Below are 20,734 nucleotides of genomic sequence, written 5' to 3' on the forward strand. Positions count from 1 at the left end.
AGATATACCAGTGTATTTTATAAAATATATGGGTTGCCTAACTTTTGCCAATGCCATTTTGGGAGAGGCTACTATCATTTCCTCATGCTCTTGCCATCGGTCATGCTGACTGGTCTAAAAGGACATAAAACCATGAAGAAAGCAGACAAAAGAATAGGGATGGTTCTCCACTCTTGAGGATGGCTTTGTACAAGATTGTGCTGAACTTTTGGCTCTACAGTATATGCAACATTCTAATTTCTAACTTTTTGTTATTATTTTCTTTTAACATACTGTTTTGGCAACGTGACGTCCTGAAATGAAACACATGTGGGGAAATGGGAATTAATTGATGCCAAATTTTAGTGGTATAGCTACTTTTCATATACAGTCTCCATTCTCTAGATAGAGATTGTGGGTGGATGTTTTTGTGTGAGTGTTCTGCTTATTCAGTGTGCTTGCTTACTGCTGCCTTGCTTTCCTCATTGTGCAAGCAGCCCTCCTCCTTATGAGAAAGCATCCATTCTATAATCCCATCTTAAATTATCAGTTGGTTAGTAGAAGCTGGTGAAAGATGCTGATGATTTAATTATGCCATTATTTAGCTGTTGGAAGCTTTTAAAACCAGCATCTAGCTTGATAATACCTATAATTGACTGGTGACCAGGCATGGGAAGCCATTAAAAATGTCTGAAATCATCTGTTGCTCAATCTGGGGCCTCTCCAGAGAACATCGATAGCAATTATGAAGCTCTGAGAAAGTTCAAATTTTGTATTTCAAGTATTTTGTAAGATCCAGACTTTCTAGAATAATAGTCTACAAAGCTGTAGAGCAAAGGGTAAAGATACTACTGTGCATGCAAACTGCTGCAAAGTCAGTTTTTCTATTTCTTTATGGAGTAATCACAATTTTCTATTTTTTAAAAAGATGAAATGTATTTCTCCACCCCACCTGGTTTTACCATTTGTCCTTCCCATCTCTCTTGCCCACTCAATAGTCTGTAAGGATTTTTGTACACAAGATATCACAGCATTGGTCCCACAATGTCTAATATATAGAACCTTATGATTTTCTTCCACTGGAAAAGGAAAAAAAATACTATTCATTTATTTTGCACACTTTATTGTATATGCCTTCAGTGAGGTCTGTGGGATTAACATCACTTTGCACATTTTCACTCCATTTTTCCTTATGAAACTTGTAGCTGTAGTGGCACTGATGACTGGCTGGTAATAACATTCACACATTGTTGAAAGCCATACTGTGCTTTTAGTTTTGATTTAATGCAGTTTGCAGTGTCAACTCAACTTATAAACAATGGCTTCTTGCCTATTATGATGGTTGATCCCAGACAATTGTATCTCATTCAATAATTCAGTTTTAAAAATGTGTTATGGTTTAGCTGAATCCTTGGGTATACTAGGAAGAAACCTGGTATTAGGAAGAAGTCTACTGGTGATTAGTTATTATTATTTTGTTTTCGTGTTTCTTAGTCAGAGACATGAGTTACTTTCTTCAGTTTATTTAAGTAACATATTTTGTTTAATTAGCTTCTAAGTTTTTTTTTAATTTTTATTTTAATTCCATTTATATCCCGCCCTTCTCCAAAGACTCAGGGCGGCTTACAAGCTTAGCAGTAGCCTTCATTCTATGTATATGCCTGCTTATTAGGGCTTTCACACACACCCCAAGCGGCATTATTACAAAGTCAGCTTAATTGCCCCCAACAATCTGGGTCCTCATTTTACCTACCTTGGAAGGAGGGAAGGCTGAGTCAACCTTGAGCCTGGTGGGATGCGAATAAGTTATTTAACTTATTCAACAAAATTATAGTGAATTTGAAAACCTACAGATATACAAAAGTGCCTTGTTGAAAATATGAAGGCGTATACTTACAAAGAACAATTTTTAAATGGAGCTTCTTTTCTGGCACCTAATTTATAGTAGAACTATTGTCTAGGGTTTTGCAATATCTTTAGAATAGGTGCTTCAGATTATATGAAAAATGATTGCTGGAACTGGGTATGTCTAATTTAATGAAGAGAAGGATTAAGGGTGACATAATAGCAGTATTCCAATATCTCAGGGGTTGCCATAAAGAAGAAGGTGTCAAGCTTTTCTTCAAAGCACTTAAGGACAGAGCAAGAAACAATGGTTGGAAACTGATCAAAGAGAAAAGCAACATGGAATTAAGGAGAAACTTCCTGACAGCGAGGGCAATTAACCAGTGGAACAGCTTGCTTTCAGAAATCATGGGTGCTGCATCACTGGAGGTTTTTAAGAAGAGACTGGACAGTCACTTGTCTGAGATGGTATAGATTCTCCTGCTTGATCAGGGAGCTGGTCCCTTCCAGCTCTATTCTATTCTACTTGTGGGAGTATAAATGCAACCTTAGTCTACAGCTCATTAAAACAGCCATGGGTCTTTCCAGAAACACCAGTTGATTGCGACCACAGAAAAATGCTACATTCATTCTACTATGTGCCCCCAAAGCAACTGAAGACTTATGGATTAGACATTAATAGAGGTTGTATGGCATACTTTGTAAGAAATTAGTATTTATGTATACACTTTCTAGCACTGGTTCCTCTTCCCATTAAAAAAGAATGTCTTAATAAAGATGGACAATGGAGTACTATTATCTTTTTCAGAGCTAGGAAATATTCCTGTTGTTACAAAATATACATTGTGAAGTTCTTAATGCTCTGTGAACCTAGTGGTTTTCTTGCAGATAGTGCTGGTGATGTTTTCTAGTTGGATAAGGAAACCTCTTGAAGAAAACCACCAAGCTCACAGAGCATCAAGGACACCAAAGTTCAACCCTGAGCCTTGGTGGAGCAGTGGGCTAATGCCTCCTTAAGTAACACCAGCTGCCTGTAATTAGTGCAGGTTCACATCCCACCAGGCTCAAGGTTGACTCAGCCTTCCATCCTTCCGAGGTAGGTAAAATGAGGACCCAGATTGTTGGGGGCAATTAAGCTGACTTTGTAATAATGCCGCTTGGGGTGTGTGTGAAAGCCCTAATAAGCAGGCATATACATAGAATGAAGGCTACTGCTAAGCTTGTAAGCCGCCCTGAGTCTTCGGAGAAGGGCGGGATATAAATGGAATTAAAATTAAAAAAAATAAAAAAATATTCTCTTCTATCAGTACAGTATATACTCCACAGTGTACAGAGGTAGGATCCTGGTGTTCAGTAGTTTGGGAAGATTAAAAAATATCAAGACTAAGTACTAGACAGAGGGTTGGGAGCAAGGTGAAATCCCAGGAAAAACAGCAACAAACAATTCTGTATTGTTGCCAAGAAAACTACAGAAGCTGAGCTCAACTCAAAGGAGGCTTTATTTTTTAATGTTCTTTTTCTTCTGTTTTTATTGATTTGTTAGCCACATCAGTTGTTCTGCATGAGTGGAAAGATGTAAGATACATCAAAGGATACATCAAAGGAGGATCTGGACAGACTTGAACACTGGGCGCTACCTAACAAAATAAAATTCAATGGTGAAAAAAGTAAGGTTCTACATTTAGGCAAGAAAAACCAAATGTACAGGTATAGTATAGGTGGTACCTTGCTCAGTAGTAGTAACTGTGAGAGGGATCTCGGAGTCCTAGTGGACAATCACTTCAATATGAGCCAGCAGTGTGCTGCAGCTGCCCCAAAAGCCAAAACAGTGCTAGGCTGCATTAACAGAGGGATAGAATCAAGATCATGTGAAGTATTAATACCACTTTACAATGACTTGGTAAGGCCACACTTGGAATACTGCATCCAGTTTTCGTCACCATGATGTAAAAAAGATGTTGAGACTCTGGAAAGAGTACAGAGAAGAGCAACAAAGTTGATTAGGGGACTGGATGCTAAAACATATAAGGAACGGCTGCTGCAATTGGGTATGTCTAGTTTAATGAAGAGAAGGACTAGGGGTGACATGATAGCAGTGTTCCAATACCTCAGGGGCTGCCACAAAGAAGAGGGAGTCAAGCTATTCTCCAAAGCAGCCAAAGCCAGGACAAGAAGCAACAGATGGAAACTAATCAAGGAGAGAAGCAACCTAGAACTAAGGAGAAACTTCCTGACAGAACAATTAACCAGTGGAACAACCTGCCTCCAGAAGCTGTGAATGCTCCAACACTGGAAGTTTTTAAGAAGAGACTGGACAGCCATTTGTCTGAAATGGTATAGGGTTTCCTGCCTGAGCAGGGGATTGGACTAGATGACCTCCAAGGTTCCTTCCAACTTTACTATTATGATAATAATTAAATGCCAGTCTATTATCTTGTTACTGATCTCTCTCTATCCTTGCTTTTAAAAAAATCATATTGTATTCAGCTATGTAGTGCTTTAGATCAGAGTTTTCAACCTTTTCACCCATTGTACCCCTTTTAGGATATGGCAACATCTGAGTACCACCAGTCGCTAGCAAGGTGTCAAAAACTTGATGACTCAAAAAAAGAAAGAAAGAAAGAAAAGAAAAGAAAAAAGTGATGAAGTATAGGTAGTCATCGACTTACAACAGTTCACTTAGTGACTGTTCGAAGTTACAATGACACTGAAAAAAGTGCCCCCCAAGCCACAGCTGAGCAAGACACCTGCCTGCCTGCCCGGCAGTGCTCTTTCTCCTGTCTGAGGTTTTCATTGTTGTGAGCATTTCTGTTGAGGATTGGCAGTGGGGATGGGGTTGGGGGTGTTTGGTTTTTATTCCCCCCCATCTGCTGGGTGGCTGCAACAGGTTTTGGTCACTTCACATGACCATGGGACACTGTGACCATCATAAATATGAATCAGTTGCCAAGCATCTGAATGTAAATCACAAGACCCTGGAGATGCTGCAACATTCCAGCTGATTGGTGCTTCTTCTGGGCTCAGAAGCACCAGGATCAGCGCCGAGCTCCAGCTGGAGTCTGGCACTGATCCTTGTGCTTTTGCTGAGCCCTGACAGCCCTGCAGCTCCATCCGTCTCTCGCTCAGGTTTGTGTGGTGCTGCCACCAGTTCAGCTCATTCCCCTCCCCCGCTACCACTTTTCTAGGATGGTCACGTACCATCTGCCAGATGCCAATGTACCACAGATGGTACCCGTACCACTGGTTGAAAAGCCCTACTTTAGATTTACAGTAGTTCCAAAAAGAAGGTGGAAGAGATTATAGGCTCTCCCTAACACCAGTGGAATTGAATCTACAAATCCATACTGTCTGCATGTCCACTTACATAATAAATGAATGAATTGATTGTTTCATTGATTTATTTGTGTTCTTTTTGTTCTTTAACTAGCATAAGGTATGACCTAGGTAATAAAGAATTAATCACACAATGTCTGGCCATTTTTATTATTTAAAGACAATCTATAGTATTAAATGTTAATAGAATATATTCACTATAAAATACCTATAGGAGTTAAACTTCTAAACCTAAGGACTTCAGTTAAATGAGACAATGGTCTGTTGATGTCAAAAGGGCTTAAATATTTATAGAATCATTCTATATATTTGTTTGAACTACAGTTTCATAATTACCTACTTTATGTTGACCAACCTTCATATACTTGAAAGAGGCGGTGGTAAGGCCCCTCCTCAAGAAACCGGCACTGGACCCAGCTGTTTTAAACAACTTCCGTCCTGTCTCCAACCTTCGCTTCCTTGCGAAGGTCGTTGAGAGCGTGGTGGCACGACAGCTCCCTTTGAACCTGGAGGAAGCTAAATATCTAGATCCGTACCAATCGGGTTTCAGACCCGGGCACAGCACGGAGACGGCATTGGTCGCGCTGGTGAATGATCTCTGGCGGGCCCGAGATAGAGGTTATTCCTCTGTCCTGGTCCTATTAGATCTATCAGCGCTTTTGATACCATCGACCATGGTATCTTACTGCGTCGTCTTGAGGGGCTGGGAGTGGGAGGCACCGTTCTGCATTGGTTCTCCTCCTACCTCTCGGACCGTTCGCAGACGGTGTTGGCAGGAGGGCAGAGGTCAAGCCCTAGGCCTCTTAATTGTGGAGTGCCTCAGGGTTCGGTGCTCTCGCCCCTCCTGTTCAACATCTATATGAAGCCGCTGGGAGAGATCATCCGTAGCTTCGGGGTGAAATATCATCAATATGCTGATGATACCCAGCTATTCATCTCCACCCCGAACCAACCCAGTGATGCCCTTGATGTGATGTCCCGTTGTCTGGAAGCGGTACAGATTTGGATGGGAGAAAACAGGCTTCGACTCAACCCGGCCAAGACTGAGTGGCTGTACATACCGTCATCTCGTTTAGTCCAAGAGGTTCCATCTCTGACTATTGGAGGAGAGATGTTACCTCCCATTGATAAAGCACGCAATCTGGGCGTCCTCCTAGATTCCCGACTCAGTTTTGAAGATCACATTGGAACCGTGGCTAGGGGGGCATTTGCACAGATTCGTCTTATATACCAATTGCGCCCCTTTTTGGACCGAGATGCCCTACGTACAGTCACCCACGCACTCGTTACCTCCCGTATTGATTACTGTAATGCTCTCTACATGGGGCTGCCCTTGAAGACCACCCGGAGGCTTCAGCTGGTGCAGAATGCAGCTGCACGGGTTGTGATGGGAGCTCCCCGATACTCCCATATTACACCCCTCCTGCGTGAGCTGCATTGGCTACCAGTTGCCCTCCGGGTGAGATTTAAGGTGCTGGTACTTACCTTTAAAGCCCTACATGGCTTAGGTCCGGGATACTTGCAGGACCATCTGCTGCCGGGAACAAATTCCCATCGTCCAGTACGCTCACACAGAGAAGGCCTCCTCAGGGTACCGTCAGCTAGGCAATATCGGCTGGCGACCCCCAGGGGGAGGGCCTTCTCTGTGGGAGCACCAACCCTATGGAATCAGCGCCCCCCTGAGCTTCGGATAGCCCAAAACCTCCAATCCTTTCGCCGCGGCCTCAAAACACACCTGTTCCACCAAGCTGACCTAGACTGACAGGCATTTTAATTAATTTATATTTAGTATTTTTAATTCATTTTTAAATTCTCTAATTTTTTATTGCACTGATGTTCTCAATTTCATTTTATCTTGATTTATGTACTTATTATATGTTTTATTGTTAGCCGCCCTGAGTCCTTCAGGAGATAGGGCGGGATATAAATCCCATCAATAAATAAATAAATAAATATAACAGTACAGTTGGATAAACTTTGTGAGAACTGTTATCATTCCTCTTTGAATTATTATATTATTACATTTTCCAGTGCTTGTACTGCCACAAAATGTACTGTGTGGCCCATCATTACCTCAGGTTTGAGATTTCAGTGAAATGCCAAAATTTGGTAGAGATTTTAAAATATTCCCTTTTTCTTAAAAGCTAATTTGCAGTACATTCCTATGTTTATTTACTCAAATCCAGAAAATAAATGTGATCTCACTGAAACGTACACAAATATTTTACCTTTGCACTCAGGTTCCCCTTTCCATTTAAAAGTATCTTAGTAAAGACAGACTTTGGAGTAGTTTTTTTCACAGCTGGAAATGTTACTGTTCTTATAACTATCCACCACAGAACACAGAAGTGGGATCCTGGATTCCAGCAATTTAGGGAATAAACACTGTAAATAGGACTTTTTATCTCTTTGTAATAGAATATTGTGCTATAGCTGGTTCATTTCCTATTATTCTTTCAGTTTCTATTTCAAGATAAAATCTATTCTTCAGCTTTCACTGTAATGGTGCCTGTCCTATAGACAAATCAGAATGAAGTTTAAGTGAGAAACATTGCTCTTTGCCTTCACCTCTGGGTCTTCTGGACAATACATCCATCAACCCAAATCATTAGAGGTCTAATTGTGTGATCTCAGAAGAAGTTCTCCTCTATTCAATCCTCTTATACTCAGCCGTTAGACATCTCCTAATGGAACCTGCTATTAAGAATCTTTAGAGTAGGCTTTTTCACATTGCCATAACTCCAAATTAATGACTGCTAAAGGGACATATAGCATTTCCTAATGTAATTTACTACTTTCATTTCCCATTCTCCTTTAATATATTATAGGTTTATGCATTGGATTTTGGAAAATTTAGAAACAAAACAGGCTAATATGGATCTGTTTGAGTTTAAATAAGGCTTATCTCAAGTGATCAGTCTATATCTGAAAAATCCTGAAGTTTTGTTTCTGGAATGGCAAAGAATGGCTGAATTTACACAACTTGCAAAGGCAAAAGAAATGGTTAACAATGAAGTGCACATGGCTAATTTACTTCTTATCACATAAACTTAATTAACTAAAGACTAAGGCTTTGGTTAATAACTCATAGAAAATATGGGTTGGAATTATCAATTAACCCTTTTCTTTACTGGCATAAATCTAGTGAAAAGGCCCACTAAATTTAAAATATTTCTATATATTAAAAAATATATCAGATTGAGAAGAATACTGAGGGACAAGGTGTAATTTTGTTTTGGGACTCTGCGCTCTGACACTTGTCAAGTATGAATAGTATTGTAGTATTGCCAGGGGATATTGAAGTGATAATTACTTTTACAAATAAAATAATAATAATAATATACAAAGAATATTCCAGTAACCAGGGTCCTTTTTCCAGTTCTTTCTTACAGACCAGGAGTATTAAATGCACACTGTAGCATTGGACAGGGGATAACTTTGAGTGCTAACTTACACAATGTTAGCTAATAGAAACTGTTCATCTTTGTTAATATATTTATATAGAAAAAAATAAAATAATAGATTTGCTTTGGATTGTTTAGGGCACTGTCTCCAACCCATTGCAGGAATCCAAATTAAAATGATTATTTAGTCTGCAACTAAACATATCAAGTCTGTGGAGTCTGTGAGGGTTCTTTGTTTGCTCTTTGTTTTCCAAGGACTAGATATACCAAAGTGTAGAAGAAAAACTGTACACAATGCCTTCATTCTTTAAAGCAGCGTTTCCCAACCTTAGGAACTTGAAGATGCGTGGACTTCAACTCCCAGAATTCTGGGAGTTGAAGTCCACGCATCTTCAAGTTCCTAAGGTTGGGAAACGCTGCTTTAAAGGACCAGACCAAAAAACAGAGTGTATAAGAATATTAGTTTAAGCTTTATTGAGATACTTATATTAATAGTATTCTGCAAGTCCATTTTTATACTTACATTAATAGTATTTTGCAAGTCCATTTTTATTTCTCTGCCTGTGAGTAAACAATGATTTACAATGGTTGTTTCCAGGGCTTTTTTTCTCATAGAATACTCAGAATAGTGTTCTGGCACCTTTTTTTGCAAAAAAAAAAAAAAAAAAAAAGCTCCGTCTGAAAGCCTATTGCAGGGCTAGGCAACCTTGGCCCTTTTTTATGACTCATGGACTTCAACTCCCAGAAATCTTGAGACAGCCATGCTGAGGGGAAAGAGAGAGGTTTCCAAGCTGAGCCATGCTGGCTCAGGAATTCTCGGAGTTGAAGTCCTTGAGTCATAAAAGAGCCAAGGTTGCCTACCCAGCCCTAGAGGAGGAGATTAAAATTATTTACAGGGTTACTTCTTTAGGAACTAAACTTTTAGAATCTAAAGCAGCTAATTCAAAAAAGTCAACAGGAAAGAACCTCACATTTTTCGTCTGCTTCTGTCTTTTGGAAGGTAAAATTAGATAACAAAATAATCTATTTCCTATGTTAACATGTCTGCAATGAAATCAATTAAAGGTAACAGGAAAGAAATGAGAAACATTTTTCTCAATGTAATATGTTAGCTGATAATAGAAAAAAATAGTATCTTTTGTACATACTCTATTACAACTAAACCAATTTAAATTAAACATTTCTTAAGAATGAAATATTCTTAATTTGGACTTTACTTTTACTGTTTGGACTGTTGTGTGTTTTGAAAAATAGATTATTTAGAATCTAGTTATGTTGCACTTCAGTCTTTAAATAATTAACCTAGTATATACATAACAATATATGATGTTTTCCATGGTGAGCTTAACATCAATAACAACATTTATTAAAAAGGCTAAAATAATTTCTGGTGGTATTATCTGTACATTAAAATTTTGTTTAGTCACAATCTTTCACTTTTCACATTCTGGACAAGCAACCTAGCAAAAGATGTTACATATGTGCATAAGCGTAGTCAGTAGCATATGCCTTTTTAATAATATCAAACATGCAAAAAAACAAAAATAAGTCCAAAATATCTGTATTACATCCAGAAATGCCAACTTTGCAACCAATATTTCTCATCCATAACTATGGCAGCCTAAGGATACCTGCATATAGGCAAATGCTTCTCTGGTATCAGTAATGCAGCAGGGATTGCTTTTTCCTTCCAGTAACAGATTGCTGGGAAATACCAAACATGGCCTTAAGAATTCCAATGTTTGTTACAATTTTTTCTGGATGTGGTTGGAAAGAGGCCTAGAAATGCCAGCCCAAATACATCACACTTGTTGAACATGCACACGCAACTAATTACAATCTTCAATTATATGTGATATATCTAAAATGAGATGTCTCAACTGCAACGTGCAAACTTCTGTTTTCTGGCAGAAGATTCCAGGACAAGCTGATCAGCTGAGCTTAGGGAGGACTCATTAATTTCATACAATTTCTGGGAAGGAAAGAAACAGACGGACAGTTTAACATCTTCCACTTATGTGGAAGTTATGTTATGTAACATCTTCTGGGAGTTGAAGTCCATGAGTCATAAAAGAGCCAAGGTTGCCTATGCCTGGCCTATTGGCTTGCTGCTGAGCATGCCAAAAGACCTGGCTGACAAACGTTGCACAGGCAAGTTGTCTGCAGCAAAGGCAGGAACTTTGCACCCCTCCCTGCTGCCCAGCTACACCATCTTAACTAGGTAAATAAGAGAGGACAAGGAGTGGGAAATGGGTTCTGCTGAGTCCATGTGCACTCCTTCCTTGTGCTCACCCATGTCAGCCAGGCTGGTGGTCTACCCGGTGCTGGACCTGCACCACCATTGCCTCACCCTGCACACCTAAGTGGCTGCCCTGCATTGCCTGGCCCGCACTGCCTCCGCCGCCTGCCCCACGCAGTCCCGCCATATAGAGCGGGCCCCGCTGCTCCCACAGCATCAGCTGCACCAGCTAATGCCCTGGGGGCAGCACGCCGCCAACACCCCTTGCACCCATGACCCTAGCAGCGCCACTCCCCCCACCTCCTGCGCCTGGCAAGATGAGAGTTCCAGGACCTTTTTTTTTTTTTTTAGAAAAAAAGCCCTGGTTATTTCCCTCCATTAATATTTTCCCACAATAGCAAGTTGATGTAAATCATGTATTTAATTCCAGAGTAACTTAGCATGCAATATCATGAGTTTACCTTGGTTCATCTGGTGTTCACAATAATTTAGCTTTAAACCTGAGTAGCATCTGAAAGGTGATGTTGAGGAAGTCTCAAATGAGCATATATTGAACTGGTCACAAGAGTTTCTTCTGGGTAGCTCATTTCTTCAGCTGTCAACTGTAAGAACATCCTCATGTAATCTTAATGAACAGTGTGCAAAGCCATTAAAAACTCAATTATGGCTTTCTCTCTTTTTTTACTGTAGATGTGAGAAAATGCAATCATAAAGTGATGTTGTGTAAACACAATAGATGCCATCTGCTATCAAGTACGATTTCAGTTCTGAAAAAAGGATATATGTTGCAGATGCATTAATAATAGGAGGCTTATCAAGGCATCATTAGGCACCAAGGAGGAGGGGAAATGAAATTTATGTGTATCTAGAGAGTACTTCATGGTTTAATTCCCCACATTTATTTGTATGCTCAATGCAAGTGCCATATTATGCTCCTTGTCATTTTCAATATTTTTTTAAAAAATTCTTCTCTCTATTTAATCTGGATTGATCTAAGCATATAAAAATATATTTTTAATCTTTGTGAGACTGGCAGAAATAGCAAGATATCAATTATGTTAACCTGTTGATCAAAAAACATTTAATACACTTGACTTGATATCCCATCTGTTTGCAAAACCATATGTCCTAGGTGTCTGTATGAATAAGTGCTGAACCCTCAGCATTTCACAGCATGCAAAATACAGTATATATGTTTTCCTCTAAGAGTTCATTGCCTATGATTTGTTTTCAGGCAAAAATAGCAAATGGCAGTATGGATGGATGAATGCTTAATTTAGAGGAAATAATGATAAGATAAAATTGTCTTATCATAAGCTTCCCAGTGTTGCTAGCACTGGAAATACTGAGGAGAAATAATTTCAAAGCTTTTCTTTCATTCTTTTTCTCAGTTGGATAAAAACAATGATTTGATTCATCACAGAAATAAAATATAGGAATGCTCATAAATGTTTCAGATTGCCCTAGATCTGCCATTACTGTCTTCCCCTTGAGAAGAGGACAGTACTCACAAGGCCATTTTTTCCCCATCTAGCTTAATAAGTGGCTAAATTTGCCTATCGGTCTCCAGTATTAATATTCCTAGTACCTTTTTTACATGCTGGCATCTGAAGAAACATTATCTTCCTATCTGTCTTCAAGTCCCAAAACGGTGATTCAGAGTGACAGTATTTGACATATGTGATTAGTGGTGCACACACACACACACACAGACACACACACACACACACACAAACTTCTCTGTGTGTACATTATATGGTAGTGATCTCTAAACTTTCTGGCTCTGTGGACTGGTAGGAGTGGCAGGAGGGGAGGGGGCAATGGTTTTGTACACGTGCCTGTTCTTTGTACAAATGGAGCTTTGTGGGCTTGTGGGCTCGCCCACCACTTGCATGGCTCAGTTCCCAATGGGCTGTGGCCTGGTACTGGGCCATGGACTAGAGGCTGAGTACCCTTGTTATAAGGTGTGTGTGTGTGTGTGTGTGTGTGTGCACATGTGCATGCATGTGTGTATGTCTATATAAATATTACCCATTAGATGTGCCAAATACATATACATACATATGAGCAGTTCAACAACATAAAAGTTATTTATGAAAATGCTGCCAAAGTCTTTCCCTCTAAATACAATGTGTATGGCTGCACATTGGGCAGAAATGATCAGAATGTTTATGTGACTTGTCTGTTGCAGTATAACAACATAGCACATAAAATGAAAAGGGGAGAAAATCAGTAACTTAGAAATAAGGCAAGGCTTTCCAAACTCAATCTTCTGTGAATTGCAAGAAGGCCAGCAGAGAAATATATCTGTAAAATGACTTGGCAGCAATCTCAGAACGAGAATGTCAAGAGGGGTTGCATTTGATTAAAAATTGCTATGCGTGACTGCTGAAATGGATATTTCCTTTTTCTCCTTCTCTCATTCCCCTACCCACAATGTGTGATTACTTGTTGCTTGTTTTCCTGAAAGCATGTTTGCAGACATACCCAAAGCAGACTCTTTAAAGAGAATAAAACTAATATTTCTCAGTATTTTTGATGCATAATCCTTTATAATGTTAGTAACAAAGGGCAATGATGGACAAATAGAAAGGATTCTCTGCAGATAAGCTTCCGTGCTTTACAAAGGTTTAATTATTTTATTATTACATCATGTGGCATAATGGTATTACAATCCTATTCCACTGGGGAAAATATGTATGAATATTTTTTGCAGGAATGCCAACAGGTATAATTTTCTTCCTGACCCCAATGGTACTTCTATAAATTCATGCAACTATTATTTTTATTGCCACTAGGTTAAATGCTCCCTTGGACCTTTCACCTCTAGAAAAGTATGTTCTAAATAGATAAAAAGCAGTTGTGTTTCTCCAGATATATAATATAAGTCTGAATTGTCTGTGTTTGTGAATTAAACTCCTTGTGAACCCTGGATGCCTTAATGAACTTCATGTGGCCCTTGATCTAATTTCAAAAACTCTTTATAAATGGTAAGTTCAGATCCTAGGCAGGCATAATCTATTTCTTCCTCTATAGCTCCCAGGATGTGAAGGGTGATAAAAAAAATGGAATCAGAAAGTAAAAGAGAAAAGGTGACATAAAAAGATAAGGAAAGAGAATCATATTCCATCAAGCTTAGCCTGTAGCCTTACCCAATGTTTGCTTCAATCTGGCACATCAATAGCATATAATGTGATACCCATCATGACCCAGACCCTGCATTTTCACCTGAATATTCCTTGAAAAGAAAGAAAGGAAAGAAAGAAAGAAAGAAAGAAAGAAAGAAAGAAAGAAAGAAAGAAAGAAAGAAAGAAAGAAAGAGAAAGCCAGGAATATGGGAACCATAGCTCAAATGGTATTTTTTATAGAAATGATGAAAAAAAGTGTTTTATTGAACAATTCTCCAGAAGGAAAAGATGAAGAATGGGAAAACAGCAGAGGAAAAGAAAGAAAGATTAAGGCAGATTGAGAAAGAAAAAAAAGAGAGGAAAAGACAGAGAAGAATAGAATAGAATACAGCTGGAAGGGACCTTGGAGGTCTTCTAATCCAGCCCTCTTATCAAGCAGGAGAACCTATACCATCTCAGACAAGTGACTGTCCAGTCTCTTAAAAATCTCCAGTGATGGAGCACCCATGATTTCTGAAGGCAAGCTGTTCCACTGGTTAATTGTCCTCACTGTCAGGAAGTTTCTCCTTAATTCCAGGTTGCTTGTCTCTTTGATAAGTTTCCAACCATTGTTTCTTGTCCTGCCCTCTGTTGCTTTGGAGAATAATGTGACCCCCTCTTCTTTGTGGAAGCCTCTCAAATACTGGAATACTGCTACCATGTCACCCCTATTTCTTCTTTTCTTTAGACTAGCCAAATACAAGTCCTGCAGCCATTCTTCATATGTTTTAGTCTCCAGGCCTTTGATCATTTTAGTTGCTCTACTCTGAACTTTTTCCAAGGTCTCAACATCTTTTTTCTAGTGTGGTGACCAAAATTGGTTGCAGTATTCCAGGTGTGGTCTTACTAGGTTTTTTTTTAAAGTGGTACTAATACCTTGCATGATCTTGATTCTATGCCTCTGTTTATACAACCTAGGATTGTATTAGCTTTTCTGGCTGCTGCTGCATACTGCTGGCTCATAGTCAAGTGATCGTCCACTAGAAATCCAAGGTCCCTTTCAGAGTTGCTGTTTGTGAGCCAGGTCCCACCTAATCTGTACTTAAACCTTTGATTTTTCCTACCTAATCATCTTGTATGATAGGGCCCATTGTTCAAGGCTGTCAAAATCTTTTTGGATCCTGAGCATGTCTTCTGGAGTATTGGCTATTCCTGCCAGTTTGGTGTCATCTGCAAATTTGATGAGTTCCCCTTCTATTTCCTCATCTATGTCATTAATGAAGATGCAGTATGGGAGAGTCCTGGGCCTAAGATGGAGCCTTATGATACCCCACTGCTTACTTCTCTCCATATAGTACCATTGAGAACTGTTCGCTGAATATGGTTTGTCAGCCAGCTACATATCCACATGCTGGTGTTGTTGTCTATCCCACTTTTTTCTATCTTACTAAGCAGCAGGTTGTGGTCTACTTTGTCAAATGCCTTACTGAAGTCTAAGAAGCTCCAGCACTTCAAAAATCAGTTAGATGGTGAAGGGATAATTAGAGGAAAAGATGGAAATATGTTCTAATAATCAAGGCAATGCCTCACAAATGATTGTTTATGTTACCTTTGCCTCAACATAAGTTTATATTGTAAGGAACATATATTCAAATTTAGGAGTTTTTCCTCCCACTCTTTTCCCCCCAATATTTATTTTGCCATACAAATTATTTTTATCTTCTTCAACCATACTGATGATGTAGTGAGGATCTGTGATTTAGTCAGGTTCTTAGCCACATGAAACTGCTGCACTCATGCTGCTTCTGCAGGATTTCCCTCTATGACTATTTGGCTTTGGCTGCCAAAGAGACTGGGCACCTGACTTCCACAGAGGTAAATCCAAGGAGAGCAAGAAGGACTTTTCATAAATGAAGAAGCTTCACAGAACTCAATTTCCCTCTATGTATGTATGCATGCACAGAATTGTATCTTTCATATAGGAAGGACAGTTTGTCTATCTATATTGTGTTCCCAAAACCCAGGGCATGTTTCTATTACTGAATCCTACCTTATTCAGAAAATTTGAAGAGTCTTACCCTAAGAAAGTAATTAAACGGCTGGCAGCATTACAATAGTTTGTCCACACTTTATCTGCAATCCAGAGCATTTATTAGACCACAACCTACTCTTTGGTAAGCTAGAAAAAGGTGGAATAGACATCACCACCAGATGGATCTGTAGCTGGCTGGCAAACCATACTTAATGAATAGTCCTCAATGGTACTACATCCACATGGTGAGAAGTAAAGCAGTGGGGTACCACAAAGTTCTGTCTTAGGCTCCGTACTGTTCAGTATCCATGAGGGAATTGAAGGGGAACTCATCAAATTTGCAGATGATACCAAACTGGCAGGAGTAGCCAACACCCCAGAAGACAAACTCAGGATCCAAAAAAGATATTGACAAACTTGAACAATGGGCCCTATCCAACAAAATGAGTTTCAATTGTGGAAAAAAGCAAATTGTGGAAAAATCAAAGGTGCAAGTACTGATTGGGCAAGACCTGGCTTAAAAACAGTGAGAGGGATCTTCTAGTCCTAGTGGATGATCACTTAACCATGAGTCAGCAGTATGCAGCAGCCGCCAAAAAAGTTAATACAATCCTGGGTTGTATAAATGGAGGCATAGAATCAAGACCACATGAGGTATTAGTACTGCTTTATAAAACCCTAGTAAAACCACACCTGGAATACTGCAGCCATCATATCACAAAAAGATGTTGACAGTTTGGAAAAAAATTCAGAGAAGAGCAACTAAGATAATCAAAGGCCTGGAGACTAAAACATATGAAGAATGGCTGCAGGACTTGAGCTTGGCTAGTCTAAAGAAAGAAGAAATAGAGGAGACATGATAGCAATATTCCAGTACTTGAGGGGCTGCCACAAAGAAGAGGGGGTCATGTTATTCATCAAGGCACCAGAGGGCAGGACAAGAAACAATGGTGGGAAACTGATCAAAGAGAAAGGCATCTTCCATTCATTTCAAAGGGCCTTACTTCTAACTCAATATTTATTTAAATAACAGCCCCTGCAAAGAGAGCATCAGCAACAAAGGAGAAGTGCTTCTTTAACTTGCACAAAAAGACATATATTTAGGGTAAAGATTAGAGTTGACATGTTTTGTCCAAATAGAGCCCAACTATCATTTGGTAGTTAGGCTTCCTTTGAATGCATCCAGATTGAGAGTGCTGGGCATACAGGGTATAGGGTCAGGTTGTTTGTCTCTCCCCCAGGATATCTGCCTAGGTTAAATAGAGTCGCCACATTCCAGGGTCCATCCCTTAAGTGTTGTCATCTGGTTGGATATAGGAATCTATTATATGGATTGATTGATTGATTGATTGGTTGAATGGCAATGGTAGGTTAAGTTCCTGGTTGTTTTGGTTTTTATTATTGTCAGTGCTTTTTTTGTAAAAGAAAAAGGTGCCGGAACTCACACATGTCATACAACCTGCCTCGCCTACCCTACAAGGTTCCATCCAAAAAAGGTGCTGGAACTCCGTTCTGAGCGTTCTATGAGAAAAAAAGCCCTGATTATTGTTATGAGCCATATAGAGTTGTGTTTTACAAGGTTGGCAGACAAATAAATGAATGAATAAAGTATGCTGCTTAGATTACATTGAATAGTTTGAAGTCTCTGGATTTATCAAGTCTTAGAAAGAATTTCTGTTAGCAAACTGTGGAACACTTTTTTCCCTCCAACAAGGATAATTTAGGAGCAAGGATCCAGGCAATTGCTTAGATTGCTAATCTCAGGGTTAGTTGGTTATTTATTGAACTGTCCAGTCAGCAACTACAGCAAATAGCACAAAAGGTCCATGATGTCTTCCATGCAAGTGATTTATAGAATCACCCAGCCATTGCTTTAGGAATACCAACCCTCTCATATTAGTGTTTTATCACCATAGTAATGTTTCCAGATGACAGTTTATATCACTGGTGGAGATTGACTCCATGTGTGAAGTAGACATATGATAGAAATAAGTTGACTGTAGAAATCATGCATCAAACTTGTAAAATAACTTATAATATAAAAATTATTTTTTTCTGGAGTCAAACAAAATGTGGGTAAATATGTATGTGGTTGTGGTGTTTTGTTAGTTTATTTATTTTGGCACAGTTTTGTCTTTGCTTATATGAGTGAAACTTTTTTTAATGTATTCTCAGTTTTAAAAGATAACACTTTTATTGAGTTTATCTCAGTTCTGCTAACTACATGGACCTTTTTTTGGTAAAGAGTATAGAGGTGATTTGCTGTGCATTTAATTATTTTTCACAGGAACAAATGTGTGAATTTGGAGTTGAACCACTCTGACTCATAGTCCCCGAGTCTTATCAGTTTCTGTCTGAAAAGCTGTTGAAGCAGAAAAATGAGGATTCCAAAGAGTAGTTTTAAATTCTGGACTTTATTTCTCACCTTATAGTTAGGCTCCTTAGTAAAGATGGTTCTTCTACCATTACCAGTTTTCTATCTTGTAGATGAGAGCAGTGTGAATAGCGATGCCACTGAAGCAATCATTTTGAAAACTCTGCCTAATACAATTCAGTGGTTTTTCCAAAAATTTAACTGATCTCCCAAATTGTAGGATTCTTGATATATTGTAATCTATATAATATGGACATGTTGCAAGAGCAGACAGCTTAATAGTGTTTGCATATGCAAACAAAAGGGTCTGATAGCGTAACTTCAGTAGAGCGAAAAGGAAATATGATATGCTCTTCATGTCTGAAGTGAATATTTTCCTGTCAGACAGTTTGAAATCCAAGGTGGAAAAATTTTAAAATAATAATTAATTGTCCCCTTTAGCTGATGATGCAAGCAGTGGATACAAAAGTATTCCTGGAATTTTGATGTTTTTCTTTTCTCCCAGAAAACAATTAATAATAATAATAATAATAATAATAATAATAATAATAATAATAATAATAATAATAATAATAATAATAATAATAATGTTGGAAGGGACCTTGGAGGTCATCTAGTATTATAATAATAGTAATAGATCTGAGAAAATTAACAACTATCTGGGGTTCTGATTGTTGGCCTGATTATTTAGAATTATTGACTCTTTAATTAATTTAGTTGTAATATCAGGAAAAGGAACTACTGATCTTTTCTTTTTTTCTTTTTTCTTTTCTTTTTAGGCTCCTTCATGATGGTGAATAGTTCTGGGAGGGCATCTGGGCAAAAGGCCCACTTGCTTTTACCAACACTGAAGGAAAACGACACACACTGCATTGATTTCCATTACTACTTGTCCAGTCGTGACCGTTCCAGTCCTGGCTCCTTGAATGTTTATGTGAAAGTGAATGGTGGACCTCAAGGAAACCCTATCTGGAACGTCTCTGGGCTTGTTACAGAAGGTTGGGTGAAAGCAGAGCTTGCTATCAGTACTTTCTGGCCGCACTTTTATCAGGTACACTTGAGATTTCTTTTCTTTTACCATATTGATAGGCAACCTGCAGCCTGTGAGCCACTGTGGCTTTTTTAAGAGATTAGCAAATTGCTCGTTTTCTATTGGGTTTTACTTTATTATTATTATTTTTTTCAGTTTTTCAATATTGCTCTCAGCCGATTCAGTTTTCATTTGTATGTCCTCTGTTGCAGAATTAGGACTATCCAACAACACTATCCAAAACTTCTAGATTAGTGGCAGTTTTTAAAGCTTTATTCTAGCAACATATGAACAACCATCTTTTAGTTCTTACATATGAAAGATCCTACTTGTTGTCAGGCAATGAAAGAGCATAGGAAATCACCTTGGAGTGCCTTTCAGGATGAATCTTGATGGAATCAAAAATGACATTTCAGATGTCTCTTATCTCTAGCCCTCTCTCTCTCTCTCTCTCTCTCTCTCTCTCTCTCTCTCTCTCTCTCTCTCTCTCTCTCTCTCCCTCTTTCTCTCTCTCTCTCTCTCTCTTTCTCTCTCTCTTTCTCTCTCTCTCTCTCTCTCTCTCTCTCTCTCTCTCTCTCTCTATATATATATATATATATATATATATATATATATATATATATATATTCTCAGATAAAGGGTATGACTGACTGATGAGAACATAATAAGTTCGAAATGATCATCTCAGCCTCCCAAATTCTTTATTAGCAATTTGAATAATTTACACAAATAATGAGCTGTCATAAGTTGACTATATACTGTGGATAAGCCTTGAGTCAGGCCAAAGCAGGAAAGAAAGAGTTAATTAGCAAGCTGCATTCAAAAAGCCTTGACAAATTCTTAACATATATCTATATCTATATATCTATATCTATATCTATCTATCTCTATCTCTATCTCTATCTCTCTATCTCTATCTCTATCTCTATCTCTATCTCTATCTCTATCTCTATCTCTATCTCTATCTATATATCTAATCTATCTATCTATCTATCTATCTATCTATCTATCTATCTATCTATCTATCTATATGTAAATGCTTGTTAACTATTTAGATTACCTTGCTAGGCCCCAAACATGGGACAAATCTTTATTTCCTGTTTCAGTCTAACTGAAGGCCATCGACAGGCAGTAGTCACAACAGTGACAGCTCATATTTGTGTAAATTTTAGATCCCTTTAATTCTTTGTTAGCAATCTAAAATTTACACACACACACACACACACACACACACATATATATATATATGCGTGTGTGTGTGTGTGTGTGTGTGTGTAAATTTTAGATTGCTAACAAAGAATGCATCATCTTGATTGCCTCACATATTTTTTCCTTATCATTTGTTAACCTCTGATAGTTAGCAATCTTATCAAGATGTTTTCTATAACCGT

The 20,734-nt window shown here is 38.6% G+C and overlaps 1 protein-coding gene across 1 annotated transcript in view; it reads left to right on the forward strand.

The window, feature by feature from the left end:
• The window catches only part of PTPRT (protein tyrosine phosphatase receptor type T), a gene marked incomplete at both ends in the record, with an annotated part of 687,552 nt that overhangs the window by 283,275 nt on the left and 383,543 nt on the right, over positions 1-20,734 (forward strand). Inside the window, one exon of the mRNA XM_083358025.1 lies at positions 19,093-19,364. Coding sequence (XP_083214151.1) covers positions 19,093-19,364 — 272 coding nt within the window. The remainder of the gene's footprint in view (positions 1-19,092; positions 19,365-20,734) is intronic.

The sequence above is a fragment of the Vipera ursinii genome (genome assembly GCF_947247035.1).
Source record: "Vipera ursinii genome assembly, chromosome: 3".
Classification (NCBI taxonomy): Eukaryota; Metazoa; Chordata; class Lepidosauria; order Squamata; family Viperidae; genus Vipera; species Vipera ursinii.